The sequence below is a fragment of the Ovis canadensis genome, chromosome 12 (genome assembly GCF_042477335.2).
Source record: "Ovis canadensis isolate MfBH-ARS-UI-01 breed Bighorn chromosome 12, ARS-UI_OviCan_v2, whole genome shotgun sequence".
Lineage (NCBI taxonomy): Eukaryota > Metazoa > Chordata > Mammalia > Artiodactyla > Bovidae > Ovis > Ovis canadensis.
Window position 1 is genome coordinate 49,409,795 of NC_091256.1, and position 14,361 is coordinate 49,424,155.

At 42.9% G+C, this 14,361-nt stretch overlaps 1 protein-coding gene and 1 pseudogene across 2 annotated transcripts in view; both read left to right on the plus strand.

The window, feature by feature from the left end:
* The first annotated feature begins 1,210 nt into the window (after positions 1 to 1,210).
* LOC138416711 (small nucleolar RNA U13) lies at positions 1,211 to 1,296 on the plus strand (annotated as a pseudogene).
* Positions 1,297 to 3,020: 1,724 nt separating this feature from the next.
* The window catches only part of FMO4 (flavin containing dimethylaniline monoxygenase 4), a 41,234-nt gene continuing 29,893 nt past the window's right edge, over positions 3,021 to 14,361 (plus strand). The window contains exons 1-4 of one of the 2 annotated variants that reach the window (XM_069545646.1): positions 3,021 to 3,429; positions 7,829 to 7,968; positions 13,154 to 13,342; positions 13,967 to 14,129. In XM_069545646.1, coding sequence (XP_069401747.1) covers positions 7,837 to 7,968; positions 13,154 to 13,342; positions 13,967 to 14,129 — 484 coding nt within the window. In that variant the 5' untranslated portion in view covers positions 3,021 to 3,429; positions 7,829 to 7,836. The remainder of the gene's footprint in view (positions 3,430 to 7,828; positions 7,969 to 13,153; positions 13,343 to 13,966; positions 14,130 to 14,361) is intronic. The other variant, XM_069545647.1, reaches the window with a different exon arrangement.

Consider the following 14,361-nt stretch of genomic DNA (forward strand, 5'->3'; position numbering starts at 1 on the left):
CAGCAGCAAGTAGATATATCTCATGTCAAATATTCTTAACCAAAAACAAACAAAGGTCCATAAGGAAACTTCTGGAGGTGATGAATGTGTTTATTACCTTGAGCGGTGATGGTTTCACAGTTGCAGGCATATGTCCAAATTCATCAAATTATATTCATTAAATATATACAGGGGTTTTTTTGTATATCAGTTAGGCCCCAATAAAGCCATTTGCCAAAAATGAGAGGGTAAATATTTAACAAATGGCTGGGGTGGGGGACATCCCAAATTTGTAGTGTTTGCCAGTTTCCATGATGTAAACATCCCCACCATGAACAATGTCAAGCTACTGTGTCAAGCACTACTATGCGTAATGCCAAGCTATCACTGAACTTGGAAGACATACATATTCCCTTTGTGCAGACCAGCTTCAGTACACCAGTGGATGAGAACATTTTTGGGGACAACTGGAGAAATTTGAAAGTGAACTGTAGGATGATACTGAAATTATATTGACTTGGACGTAGTAATGATAACAATTCTGTGGGGAAATGCCCTTACTTTTGTGAAATATATGCTGAAATATTCTGATGGCATCCTGATGTTTGAAGACTACATTCAGATCTGTGTATTTAGGTGTATATGTGTCTGTGTCTCTGGGTACATGTGTGTGGAGAAAGAGGAAGAGAGATGAAGAAAATGCCAATGTGTCAAGAGGTTGCTAGTTGGTGAAATGGGTGAGGGATATGTTGATGCACATTAATCAGATTGTTTTTTCAACTTTCCTCTGGGCTTAACATTTTTCAAAATAAAAACTAATTTGTTGCCAACCGAAGATTTTATATAAAAATTTGAGGTTGTAGTTTCTAGTCAAAGGAATCTCAGTTCAGTTCAGTCGCTCAGTCACGTCTGACTCTTTGAGGCCCCACGAACCGCAGCAGAAGTGGGTGAGACAACACATAGCCTGCACGAAAGGAAAGAAAAGAGTTTTACAGGGGCCCAGTGGAGGAATCGCAGTCTACTTATGACCTGTAATGACAGCAATACTCACTTTACAACAAATTCATGTACTTGAAATGGTCCTGGACCTGCCCTGCAGATGCTACTCAAGTCAGGTCAGATTAGGATAAAGTGTAGCTTGAAAGCAATGGAGCCAATGTGCTCAGTTTAAATAAGAGGAGCTTGGGACCCAGGAGGTATAGATTCCAGGCTATACAATTAAGAAGCTATGATCCTTTTGAAGTTCATAAGCAGGATGATTGGGTGTTCACACTGTTGCATGACATGTTCAGTTCAGTTGCTCAGTCGTGTCTGACTCTTTGCCACCCCATGAACCTCAGCACGCCAGGCCTCCCTGTCCATTACCAACTCCCAGAGTCTACCCAAACTCACATCCATCGAGTCAGTGATGCCATCCAGCCATCTCATCCTCAGTTCAACTCTCACATCCATACATGACCACTGGAAAAACCATAGCCTTGACTAGACAGACCTTTGTTGGCAAAGTAATGTCTCTGCTTTTGAATATGCTGTCTAGGTTGGTCATAATTTTCCTTCCAAAGAGTAAGTGTCTTTTCATTTCAAGGCTTCAATCACCATCTGCAATGATTTTGAAGCCCAAAAAAATAAAGTCTGACACTGTTTCCACTGTTTCCCCATCTAATTCCCATGAAGTGATGGGACCAGATGCCATGATCTTAATTTTCTGAATGTTGAGCTTTAAGCCAACTTTTTCACTCTCCTCTTTCACTCAAGCCTTGCAATTTGGGACTTACGCTCTCAAATAACGCCATTTCAGTTCAGTTCAGTTCATTTCAGTTCAGTTCAGTCGCTCAGTCATGTCCGACTCTTTGAGGCCCCATGAATTGCAGCACACCAGGCCTCCCTGTCCATCACCAACTCCCAGAGTTCACTCAAACTCATGTCCATCGAGTAAGTGATGCCATCCAGCCATTTCATCCTCTGTCACCCCCTTCTCCTCCTGCCCTCAATCCCTCCCAGCATCAGTCTTTTCCAATGAGCCAACTCTTCGCATGAGGTGGCCGAAGTACTGGAGTTTCAGCTTTAGCATCATTCCTTCCAAAGAAATCCCAGGACCAATCTCCTTTAGAATGGACTGGTTGGATCTCCTTGCAGTCCAAGGGACTCTCAAGAGTCTTCTCCAACACCATAGTTCAAAAGCATCAATTCTTTGGCGCTCAGCTTTCTTCACAGTCCAGCTCTCACATCCATACACAACTACTGGAAAAACCATAGCCTTGACTAGACAGACCTTAGTTGGCAAAGTAATGTCTCTGCTTTTGAATATGCTACCTAGGTTGGTCATAACTTTCCTTCCAAGGAGTAAGCGTCTTTTAATTTCATGGCTGTATTCTATTATTCTATTATTGCCTGTGCTTATGTAATTATTTCTCTTCTTGTGCCCTAGGCTAACATCTAAAACCAATTTTAAGCTTTTTCAAACATGGTTTACCAGCTCCCTCTGCTGACCTTTTCTGAAAAGATGAAGCTGCTTAAATTCCTTATAAATTCTGAATTTTGAAATCACACTTTTGGCGTTAGGGAACTAACCCTAGTTGGGAGAACTTGATGACACAGTAGTCACCTAATTGGCCTTCTCCTATGCACTGCAGCTGCTGCTGCTAAGTCGCTTCAGTCGTGTCCGACTCTGTGCAACCCCATAGACGGCAGCCCACCAGGCTCCCCCGTCCCTGGGATTCTCCAGGCAACAACACTGGAGTGGCTTGCCATTGCCTTCTCCAATGTATGAAAGTGAAAAGTGAAAGTCAAGTCTCTCAGTCGTGTCTGACTCTTCGCGATCCCATGGACTACAGCCTACCAGGCTCCTCCATCCATGGGATTTTCCAGGCAAGAGTACTGGAGTGGGGTGCCATTGCCTTCTCCTATGCACAGTTCCTATAATAGTTCAAGAGACTAATTCTCAAGAGTCACAATTTAGGTAAGCAGAACGCCCAATTCACTGGGGATTGTGGTTTGGGGTGATTTGGCGCCCTCTAAAGGCTACCGCGAGAAGAGCAGTCGCTTACCACGTGCTCCCCTTTAAGTTTAGAGCTCCGTCGGAACACTGTGACGTTTAGGAGGGTGGGCGAAAGGGGCAGAAGTCGCTTGTGGCTTTCCAATCCGACAGCTGTATTCTAATTCGTCATTGAGCTCTCCGTCGAGATCACGGAAGTTTCAACTGGTGCCCTACACAACTTTTTTTTCCCTCAGCGAGTATATTTCCTGTCATCAACATGACAGGAAAAACGGCAGGTTTTGTTTTAAACCGAGAGCACTTTGAGTAAAGTCAGCATTCCTTTATTTTTTTTATTGTCTTTTAGAGAAAACAGTTTGCGTTTGGAATTTTTTTTTTTTTTTTTAAGACAAACACTGTCTTTGGCTATTGGCTTTGAGAAATAATTTGTAAAAGTACCTCTCTGTGCCAACAAGGTAAGTGTCCTGGATTTTTTTCTTTTAATGGGGAAATATTTCCAGAAGCTGCTTTCACAGAGGGTAAATATTCCCCTTGGTGAGTGCACTCCTTAGAGCTAAGTGTGATCCTCTCTTTGGAGAGTCTCTTGATTAGGGTTAAGGCAGCAGAATTAGGGAGAAAACCAGGAAGTAAAGGAACTTCTTAAGGAAACAAAGTTATGCTGTAGGGAGAAGCCACCCGGAAGGAAGATGTGGTGAGAATAACAGAATTGTGGGACTGTCTGTGAGTCCAGGCTCCTTTCTGATTTCATCTTTTGGATGAGATGGAATTGCCTGTCACTGAGAAACACAACATATTCCACAAGTATCACGTTCGGAAAGACGGTACCAAAGGAAGAACACTGGTAGAGTGATATAATAAGAAATATAAACAGATCTAAGTCCATGCTATGCTATGCATGCTAAGTCGCTTCAGTCGTGCCCGACTCTGCGACCCCATGGACAGCAGCCCAGCAGGCTCCTCTGTCCACAGAACTCCCCAGGCAAGAATACTGGAGTGGGTTGCCATTTCCTTCTCCAAGGGATCTTCCCAACCCAGGAATCAAATCCAGGTCTCCTGCATTGCAGGCAGACTCTTTACCAACTGAGCTATAAGGGAAGCTCAATGGTCGATAATTGTTATTAATAACATCTGAAGAACACATTTAAGTCAGTCTTTTGCAAAGAATGATTCTAAAGAAAGCAAAAAACCCAACTTTGGTTCAGTTGCTCCCTTCACAAAGTTGAGTTTATTTTCACCCTGAGTTTAGATTCTAGCCCTAAGCAGAATCCAACCCTAACCCCTGCCTTTGCTTCTTTGTAAGTTTTAAATTTGAATAATTTCAAATTTATACACAGACGTTTCACAAATGCATCAAAGGACCCAGTTTCAGAGAACATTTTGTCCATATTCGCCAGCTGTTAGTGTTTGCCACCTTCTGTACTATTGTTCCCCTCTTCCTCTGTATTTATATAAATCATAATCAGCTGTATGATTTGCTAATCATCCAAGTCTCTCCATGTCTCAAAAATGACTGCTACATTTTATGGTGTGTCAGGTATGGGATAAGGTTTTCCTGTTGTTCAAAAGTCCACCTCAGTCGATTAGGGCTTCTTCTGTTAAGGAAATAAATATCAGCAACCTTTGACCTACAATGGACCTTACGATTATAGCACACTCTTATAGTTTACAAAGAGCTTAGCAGTACTGTGTCCTCCCGGCCCATCAAACCTGCAGTATTTTCCCCTGCCTTTCAATTTACATCTATTTGGGGCATCAGTTATTTGGCACTTGGGTGTTTTTGCTCAGGAAAAACACAGCCTAGTACGTGTCTCTAGCTAGGTCTCCAGGCATAGATAAGCAGCCCAAGAGTGTCTGCATGCATTTGTACCCAGAGCATGCTGCTATTATAGAACATAATGCCCGATATCATGTGTGTCAGCCCCTGTCTATATTGTAGCATCTTCTTGTGGACAGTCGCTGGGTCTGTATTTATTACTGTTAGTCACTGATTCTTAATCATTCTGGGGGCCCCCAAACTTGGTATCTGCCCTTAGAGTTACACAGAGTGCACGTGTGGAGTGAATTAATTTGCAGTCTCTTCACTGCAGCACATTTTGCATTTTAACCAGATCACTTAACAACTATTTCTTTCATCTTATTATTGCAAAAGCACAGCACAGAGAGATCTGCCAATTCCAGACTTCTCCCTCTTGCCCTAGAAATATATGTGTTATCTGTGGAGGCCATTTATTTCTGATTAAAAGCTATCTAGACCTTTTACTCCCCAGTCCAAAGGAAGCCATAGGTGTGTTTGCCTATGTGTTTCCAAACTTGTTGATAAATTTTATCTGTGTGAGATGTCTTCTCCAGAAAGAAGAGAAGAAAGGAGGGAAGAGTTAGGGAAGTGGGAAATGAATTCTAAGTAAATATTTGGTGCTAGACAGTTTTGTGTAATTATTATCACAGTTTCAGACTCAAACAATCCTTCCGTGTGACTTTGTGTCTTATTTGCAAACAGTAAATCTTAAAGTGTGTAAGTGGGTTGTTTGTGGGGCACATGGCTCGTCAGTTGCAGAGACAGAGGTCAAACCCAGTTCTGCTGCCTCCAGAGTCCATTCTTACTGCAGACTACTCAACTCTTTCAAAATCAAAAAGAGACTCCTAAATAAACCAAAAGTCTTGAGGGGGAAGAGTGTTAATTTTGCTGTAAATAATGAAGCCAGGCAAGAAGTTCTCAACCTTACAAAGGGCGGGATGGCAAGTAAGATTTTGAAACAGGCAAGCCTGGAAAAGCCCTCTGATGCTGCAAGTCCCTGTGTCCTCCTCTGGAACCAGGTAAGTCTGAGGGGTCCAAGGGCTCAGAAGTCTTCTGCCCTCTGTAAAGTCATTAACTCCCTTGTCTTTGTGCCGAGGGGTTATTTTTTATTTTTTTTCCCAGAGCTTTCCCCTTTCTCACTTGTATTAACCATACCTCTTTATTTTCTAAATTTTGATGCTTTGACAGTTAAGGCCTTGCTGATGCCGATGGGACTGCTGCTCCCAGGCTTAGACAGTTCCTTGAGGTAGCAAACAGCCCTCCTGGGAGGGTGACTTTTTGAATGCAAACCAACCAATCCAGAGCCCATTTCCCCCAGTCACCTCCTTTACTGACACTCACTCTTCTTGTGCCTGAGGATTCTGATTTGGCTAGAGAGAAACTGCAAAGCCCTGAGGACAAACCCCCCCACCACAAACCCAACCAGAAAGCATGGCAGCAAACCTGAGCTCAAATTAGAGAAGAGGCTCAGTAGCAGGAATCATGGGACCCTTCAGACTCTCATCCCAGTGAGATGTGCACATCCAGACTCATACTCAGATACCTAGAGTCTCTCTCGACTCAGCCTCTTACTAGCAGACTGGCCTTAAGTCATGTTCAAAGACTCAGAAGTTACACCTGAGTCCACCTGACACTTCAAAGCCCTCCATGGAAATCCATATAGCGGATTCTAGAGACCAAGATGAGATCACATGGAAATGGGGATGTTATCCTTGTCAGGAAAGATTGGAGGAAGCATGGTGTCATGACAATTTATAGCAGGTTTTTAAAATTGTAGTTTTGGGCATATGCGATATCAACATACATTTTTCTTTGATCAGATGGGTTAACACTAAGTTAATTCCAGCGAATCAGGTTTATGTCACATGGAGGGCTTTGAACTGTCAGGTGGACTCAGGTGTAACTGCTGAGTCTTAGAACATGACTTAAGGCCAGTCTGCTAGAAAGAGGCTGAGTCGAGAGAGACTCTAGGTATCTGAGTATGAGTCTGGATGTGCACATCTCACTGGGATGAGAGTCTGAAGTGTCCCATGATTCCTGCTACTGAGCCTCTTCCCTAATTTGAGCTCAGGTTTGCTGCCATGCTTTCTGGTTGGGTTTGTGGTGGGGGGTTTGTCCTCAGGGCTTTGCAGTTTCTCTCTAGCCAAATCGGAATCCTCAGGCACAAGAAGAGTGAGTGTCAGTAAAGGAGGTGACTGGGGGAAATGGGCTCTGGATTGGTTGGTTTGCATTCAAAAAAGTCACCCTCCCAGTTCTGTATTACGGTCAGTCAAGCTTTCATTGTTCAAAGTTAAGAACTTCCCCTCAATTCACGTAGTATCTTTTTTGCTGGCAGGGCATGACCCATGAGTAGCTACTCTTTAGGACTTTAGATGCTTTGAATAAGAATGAACATTTTTGCTGGTTGCAGTTCCTAGGATTTTGGGAGGGTTAGGTGATAGCAATGTGTTTTTAATACTGAGGGAATATAAAATCTTAAGGGGATCAAGACCTTTTACTCCTCAGTCCAAAGGAAGCAACAGGTGTGTCTACCTATGTGTTCCCAAACGTTGATAAATTTTACCTGGGTGAGCTGCCTTTTCCAGAAAGAAGAGAGGAAAGGAAGGAGTCATTAGCGAAGTGGTAAACGAAAGCTGACTAAATATTTGGTGCTAGATCTTGGCTTAACTAGCTAAGAATAAGAGCAAAATTTAACTGAGTACTTACTGTGTAGCAGACACACTTCTACAACCTTTCCAACGTTATCTCGGTCATTTAATTTCTGGACAATGCCTATTTTAGATAGGCATTATTATTTCCACTCTCATTGTACTGATGAGAAAACTGAGGCACAGAAAGGATAAACAATTAGCCCAAGATCATCCTGTAAATAAATGAAGCCAGCATCCAAACTGAAACAGTCTGATTTCAGAGCCCTCATATTTAGCCAAAATATGATTCTGCCTCAGCTCAGAGACAAAAGGAGGGTATCTATACCATTGTGAAAGTTGAATTCTGTGACGAGGGCTCCCTTCTAGCCTTGTCATATGAAGAAGCTCTGCTTAATCTGTATCATTCAGAACACACCATGGCCAAGCGAGTTGCGGTGATCGGAGCTGGAGTGAGTGGCCTGTCCTCCATCAAATGCTGCTTAGATGAACACCTGGAGCCCATCTGCTTTGAAAGAAGTAATGACATCGGCGGACTATGGAAGTTTACTGTGCGTAGTTCATACCCTCCCCCCTCCACCAACCATAATCTGGCCATTTGCTTTGTCCCTGCCCAGGCATGGTGTCTGTAGTCTATTTGGTGATCATTAAGAGCTTCCCAGGTTGCTCAGTGGTAAAGAATCCGCTTGCCAAAGAGAGAGATGAGGGTTCGATCCCTGGGTCAGGGAAGATCCCCCAGAGAAGGAAATGGCAATCCACGCCAGTATTCTGCCTGGGAAATCCCATGGACAGAGGAGCCTGGTGGGCTGTAGTCCATGGGGTCTCAAAAGCGACGGACATGACTGAACACACATGCATGGTGATTGTTAAGGGAGCCGCTCATCGCAGCATCACAGCTTTGTGTATGGAGTTGTGCTGACCCCACGCAGGATGCAGTCTGATAGGTGATGAACTTGGAGAATCAGCGGGGTAGGGGCAAGAGAATTTGGAGGAAAGAGGAAGAAAGAGTTAAGTCTGATACACAAACATAGGATTGAACGTTATGATGATTTCTGGACCATGAACATCCTAAGACAAAGCAGCAGAGTACCACATTGGGTAAGCTGAATCTCACTGGTGAATGTGAAGCAGATGGCACCTTAAGAAGGACAGAAGTTGGCGTCAGGGGGTGGAGCCCCAGCCCCAAGGCGTTGTTCATGTCTTTTGGAAGAGAATTGCCAAGGGGAAGGCAAGAATCTAGACCTTGTTAGGTCTAGGGGGCAGTTTTTACATTATCAGAAGAATAATGTAAATAACCAGGCACTGTTTCTCTTCTTAAGAGTGGAATGTGCAGCCCAGGGTGTATGCTCAAGGTTCGGTCAGCCATTAGATGACTTGAGCATCAGGAAGTAGGGCTGGAAATGGCTAAATGACACAGGAAAGGTTGTTGCTGAGTCATGAAAGACACTGAGATTCTTGGCCTTCAGCGGAGAGGAATTCATCCGGGGCCAGCAATGAGGCTTGATTGCTCAGAGCTTTTGTGTGATAAAGTTTTATTAAAGTATAAAAGAGAGAGAGAAAGCTTCTGACATAGACAGCAGAAGGGGGAAGAAAGAGTGCCCCCTGCTAGTCTTTAGCAGGAAGTTATATAGCTAGTAGCAGGTTGCTAGTTAGAGAAAGGAAATGTCTCAAAACTCAGAGACTGGCACCAGGCCCCTTACCCACAACATGCATTTTGAGATAACACTGGCACAAGGTGAGTTGTCCCCGGCCATAAAATGCTTGGCATGAATCTTGAAGAAAGGCAAGCAAATATATAGCAAATTCTAAGCAAATACATAGTTTCATTAACATAGCTTAAGAGAATATTTACATCAATAAAACATACTGGTTCTGAGCCTTAGGCAAATCTACTTGAAGAAAGAGAGTCTAGGGTAAATATAGTTCATTAACATAACTTAAGAAAAATATTTCCATAAGAAAAAACACATTGGTTAGCTCAAGGTTTGAAAAAAGTTCAGTCCAGGTGGAAACAGGTGTCGTCATGGCAACACAGAATTTTAAAGGAAATCTTTCTATTTTGTATAGAGAAAGGAAAAAAATCTGACTTGTGTAGTTTGTTTCCTCCTGCCACTTAAAAGAGAGATAAAAGACGTTTGACATTTGCAGCCTGTTTCCTCCATTTGGAGACCCCTACCCTTCCTACCTGCTACCCTCTCACACATGCCTCTGGCCAGAATTGGTCCTGGTTACTGGGAATATCAGGGTCTTCAGTGGGAATAAAGGGATCTGCCTCTGGTAGGGTATAAGGTGTCAAAAGATGGAGGCCCAAGTAGTAAGTGCTTCAGGAGGAAGAGAAGAGCAGCATTTGGCAGGAGCTCAGGGCTGGGGAGGTACTTTACACTGGTACGAATGAGGGAAGCCTGCATGGAGGAAGTGGCATTTGCCAGTCTTGGATGGATGGTGAAGAAAACAGAATAAGCAAATGTATGTAAATGATCACAACTCTAGGATTATAGTGTACTGTGCTGTGCTTAGTCGCTCAGTCATGTCCGGCTCTTTGTGACACTGTCAACTGTAGCACGCCAGGCTCCTCTGTCCATGGGGATTCTCCAGTCAAGAATACTGGAGTGGATTGCCATGCCCTCCTCCAGGGGATCTTTCCAACCCAGGGATCGAACTCAGGTCTCCCGCATTGCAGGCAGATTCTTTACCACCAGGGAAAGAATTTTCTGAGCCACCAGGGAAACCCATAGTATACTGCTGCTGCTGCTAAGTCACTTCAGTCGTGTCCAACTCTGTGCGACCCCATAGACGGCAGACCACCAGGCTTCCCCATCCCTGGGATTCTCCAGGCAAGAACACTGGAGAGGGTTGCCATTTCCTTCTCCAAAGCATGAAAGTGAAAAGTGAAAGTGAAGTTGCTAGTCATGTTCGACTCGTAGCAACCCCACGGGCTGCAGCCTACCAGGCTCCTCTGTCCATGGGATTTTTTAGGCAAGAGTACTGGAGTGGCTTGCCATTAGGAAAAAAAATTTAGTATTTTTTTTCTTGTGTACTGTGGGCCTCATCAAGCCACCAAATGTCAGTATGGAAGAAAATATTCGGTCTGGTTTGTGTACTTTTCTGCTATTTGACCCTATTGTTGCAGGAAGGGCGACCCCTTCCAGGGCCCGAAACTGGGCTCTTGTCTAACACTCGGAAATGAATTGTCCAAGGAGACACATCTGCTGACAAAGCAAGAGATTTTATTGGGAAAGTGCACCCGGGTGGAGAGCTGTAGGGTAAGAGAACCCAGGAGAACAGCTCTGCGGCGTGGCTCGCAGTCTCAGGTTTTATGGTGATGGGATTAGTTTCCAGGTGGTCTTTGGCCAATCACTCTAATTCAGAGTCTTTCCTGGTGGCGCAAGCATCGCTCAGCCAAGATGGATGCTAACGAGAGGGATCCTGGGAAGTGGACGGACACGCAGTGTCTCCTTTCGGGAGAAAGACTTCAGGGAGACTTGTAGCCAGGTAGCCGGTTGCCTAGTTTTATAAAAAGCAAGGTTGCAGTTACTAGCTTCCAGCAGACATTGTTTTGAGAATGGTGGCATCCAAGCCTGACACGACTCAGCAACTAGGCAACTCTTCCGGTTGGTGGTGGCTTATTAGTTCCGTATTCCTTATCAGGATATCCTGTCATAAAACAACTCATGCAAATGGTTACTATGGTGCCTGGCCAGGGTGGGCAGTTTCAATCAGTGTGCTTCCCCTAACACTGTGGTTGGCTTGGTTTCCTTCTCCTATTAGAAAGTGATATAAACTAATTTTAGAAAATAATATTGCTACTGTATAGCACAAAGAACTCCACTCAATGTTCTGTAGTGACCTAAATGGGAAGGAAATCGAGAGAAGAGTGGGTGTATGTGTATATATGACTGAGCCAGTTTGCTGTACAGCAGAAACTGACACAACATTGTAAAGCAAATATACTCCAATAAAAAATAAATTTAAAAATAAAAAATAATATTGAGTTAAACAAAAGAAAAAATACAGGACTTCCCTGCCAGTCCAATGATTCAGACTCCATACCTCCACTGCAAGGGGCATGGGTTCATTCCCTGGTTGGGAAACTAAGATCCCATATGCCATGAGGCAGGGCCAAAAAAGAAAAAAATATATATAAATTAAATATAATATCAATACTCATGATCACTAAATAAATTAGCACTATTTAAATTTTGATGTAATTTTTTTCAGTCATACACTTTTTTTTTTTTTTCAAAAATGCAATGATAATATTCATTTTCATTCATTCAAGTATTTGTGATGTCCCTCTCCCAGGACACACAGGGAACAAGAGAGACAGGGCCCCAACCCTCCTTAGAATCTAGTGGGCAACAGAAACTGTAAACAGATCGTTGCAATGCAGTGTAATCAATTCTGTGCTCAAAGTTCAGGGTACTAGGTTGGGGCAGCAAGTACGATAGCTGCCTTGTGAAGATCTATAGGGTTATGGAAGGCTTCTTAGAGAATGTGATAGCAAAGAAAGAGACTTGAAGAAGAAATAAGAGATTAGCTTTGAACAAGTTCATTGGTGTCCTTAATACAGGTCGTTTTGTTTTGTTTTTGGATGGCAAAGACCAAGATAAGAAGTTGAGGAGTCCAGGAGAAAACAAAGTCAGTGTGTGATGACCCCTTCATGAAAATTGAGATGAGACAGAGAGAGACATGGGTGTAAGAGGCTATTGTTGTGGCCACACATTCCGGGAAACAAACTCACTCAGAAGGACAATGCAATAGTGGAGTGCAGTTTATCACACTGGCAGGCCCAAGGCAGAGTCTCCTCTTAGCCAAGGACCCCGACCAGTTTTTGTGAAAACCTTATATACCCTAAGTGTCCGTGCCCAAACCCACCTCCCCAAATTCCCTGAAACTAGTCTGAACAAAGGAAAAGAAAGATACAATCAAAGTTAACCTGTGATTCATAAGCCTTAAGCCTAGGCAGTTAACAGTGGACAATTATCAATAGGCCTGTGGTCATAGCCCAGTAAGCATAATAGAATGTATGATTCTATTCAGTTATACAGATAATTAGGGTATTCTTTTAAGCGTGGAGAGTCTAGGTATGAGCCCTGGGAGTCTTCCATCCAGGGATCTGGTTTTCCAGTTGGTATGTGTTTCCATAGATACTGGGCATATAGCTCAAGTCCACAGTCTGCCCCAAGATGGAGTCCTGCCTTCGAGATAGAGCCTGTTCTATTTCCTCCTTCAATATAAGTTGAGGGGGGGGGGGGGGGATTGTTTTGAAAATTTGAGTCTTCAGTATTTTAAGTGTGGATGGGAAAGACGTGATAAAGAGAGAGTGGTTGAATATATACATATACAATAACTAGAAAACTTTGTGAGGCATTCCTTAAGCAAAGGCAAGAAGAAGAGGCTCAGAACCTGAGAGGAGGGAGTAATCATGGCAAGGGAAGAAGGAGAAGATAAGCAAGATGGACCACGGGCCCACGTTCATGGATCTGTTTAAAGACAGTGTTAGTCCTGCAGAGCCCTGTTAAATGTTGTTAGCTTCTTTGTAGTTTGATGAAGATATTGTATTTAACAATTCCAACCCCACCAGTGATTTTTTATATCTATAGCAAGGGGATCCAATGCTAAATTTTCCAGAAACTCTTTGGAATGACATATGGAATGCTAGCTGCTGGTGATCGCTGTTCTCTTCCTCCAACCCCCCTCAGCCCACTCCATCAAGTTACCTGTGCTTTTACACAGGAAACTTCTAAAGATGGGATGACTAGGGTCTACAAGTCACTAGTGACGAATGTCTGCAAAGAAATGTCATGTTACAGCGACTTCCCTTTCCAAGAAGATTATCCTAATTTCATGAACCAAGAAAAATTTTGGAACTACCTCAAAGAGTTTGCTGAGCACTTTGACCTTCTGAAATACATTCAATTTAAGGTAAGATGGCTTGGGTTATGGAAGGTTAATGAATAGGGGCTGGCCCATTCACCAATATAATTGAAATGGGATACCTAAGAAAACTTCTTCCTAATTTTCTCTCTCTACGAATAAGGCAGATAATAATCCTGCTGTTCATGTTTTACTGAAGTCACTAAAATACTGAATTTCCTGGTTCCTTTTCTAAATCCAAAGTCTCATTCAGGATGAAATTTAGAATTTTTTTCAGAGCAAAGGAAAACTGGATTTTGTTCATGAAACCCATTGGAAAGAAATAACTAGAAGTCTGAACCACAGAATTTATAATGGGTCAAAACTCATTTTCCTAAATTTTTCTAACATTCAGTATTTTAACTCATCTTCTTCTCACCAGAAATAAAAACTGAATGTTTCTTCCTTGCAGTGAAGTCATTCAGATGTTTTGGGTCCTAATCTTTATGACCACTTTTGAGACTTTGCACAAGTTATTTAACTTGTCTAGGGAGAAGATAAACCAATATTGAAAGGCCTTCTAACATGAGACTCACTTGACCCACTTGAAATAACAAACATGGTTACCATACAGTCATTGCATGAAGTCCCAAGATGACTGGTGGAAAACAAGTGTCTGTCTTTTGCTTTCAGACCACCGTGTGCAGCATAACAAAGCGTCCTGACTTCTCCGAAACTGGTCAATGGGATGTTGTCACAGAGACAGAGGGGAGGCGGGACAGAGCTGTCTTTGATGCTGTCATGGTTTGCACTGGACATTTCCTGAATCCCCGTTTACCTCTGGAGTCATTTCCTGGTGAGTCATTTCTACTTGAAACCATGCCTGCTCTTCCAGGTTCTACTAGAAGTTGCTGATTTGTAATTGGAAATATTTTCTCATGATTCTAGACAACTTTATGTCCACCCTCAGAAATAATATGTACCAAATAACTTTGAAAGGCTGAAGTACTATACAGGTGTCAGGGTTTATTATGTACTTATAAATATAAATGCTGATGTTATCATTTAAGTTTTATCATGCCTGTCTG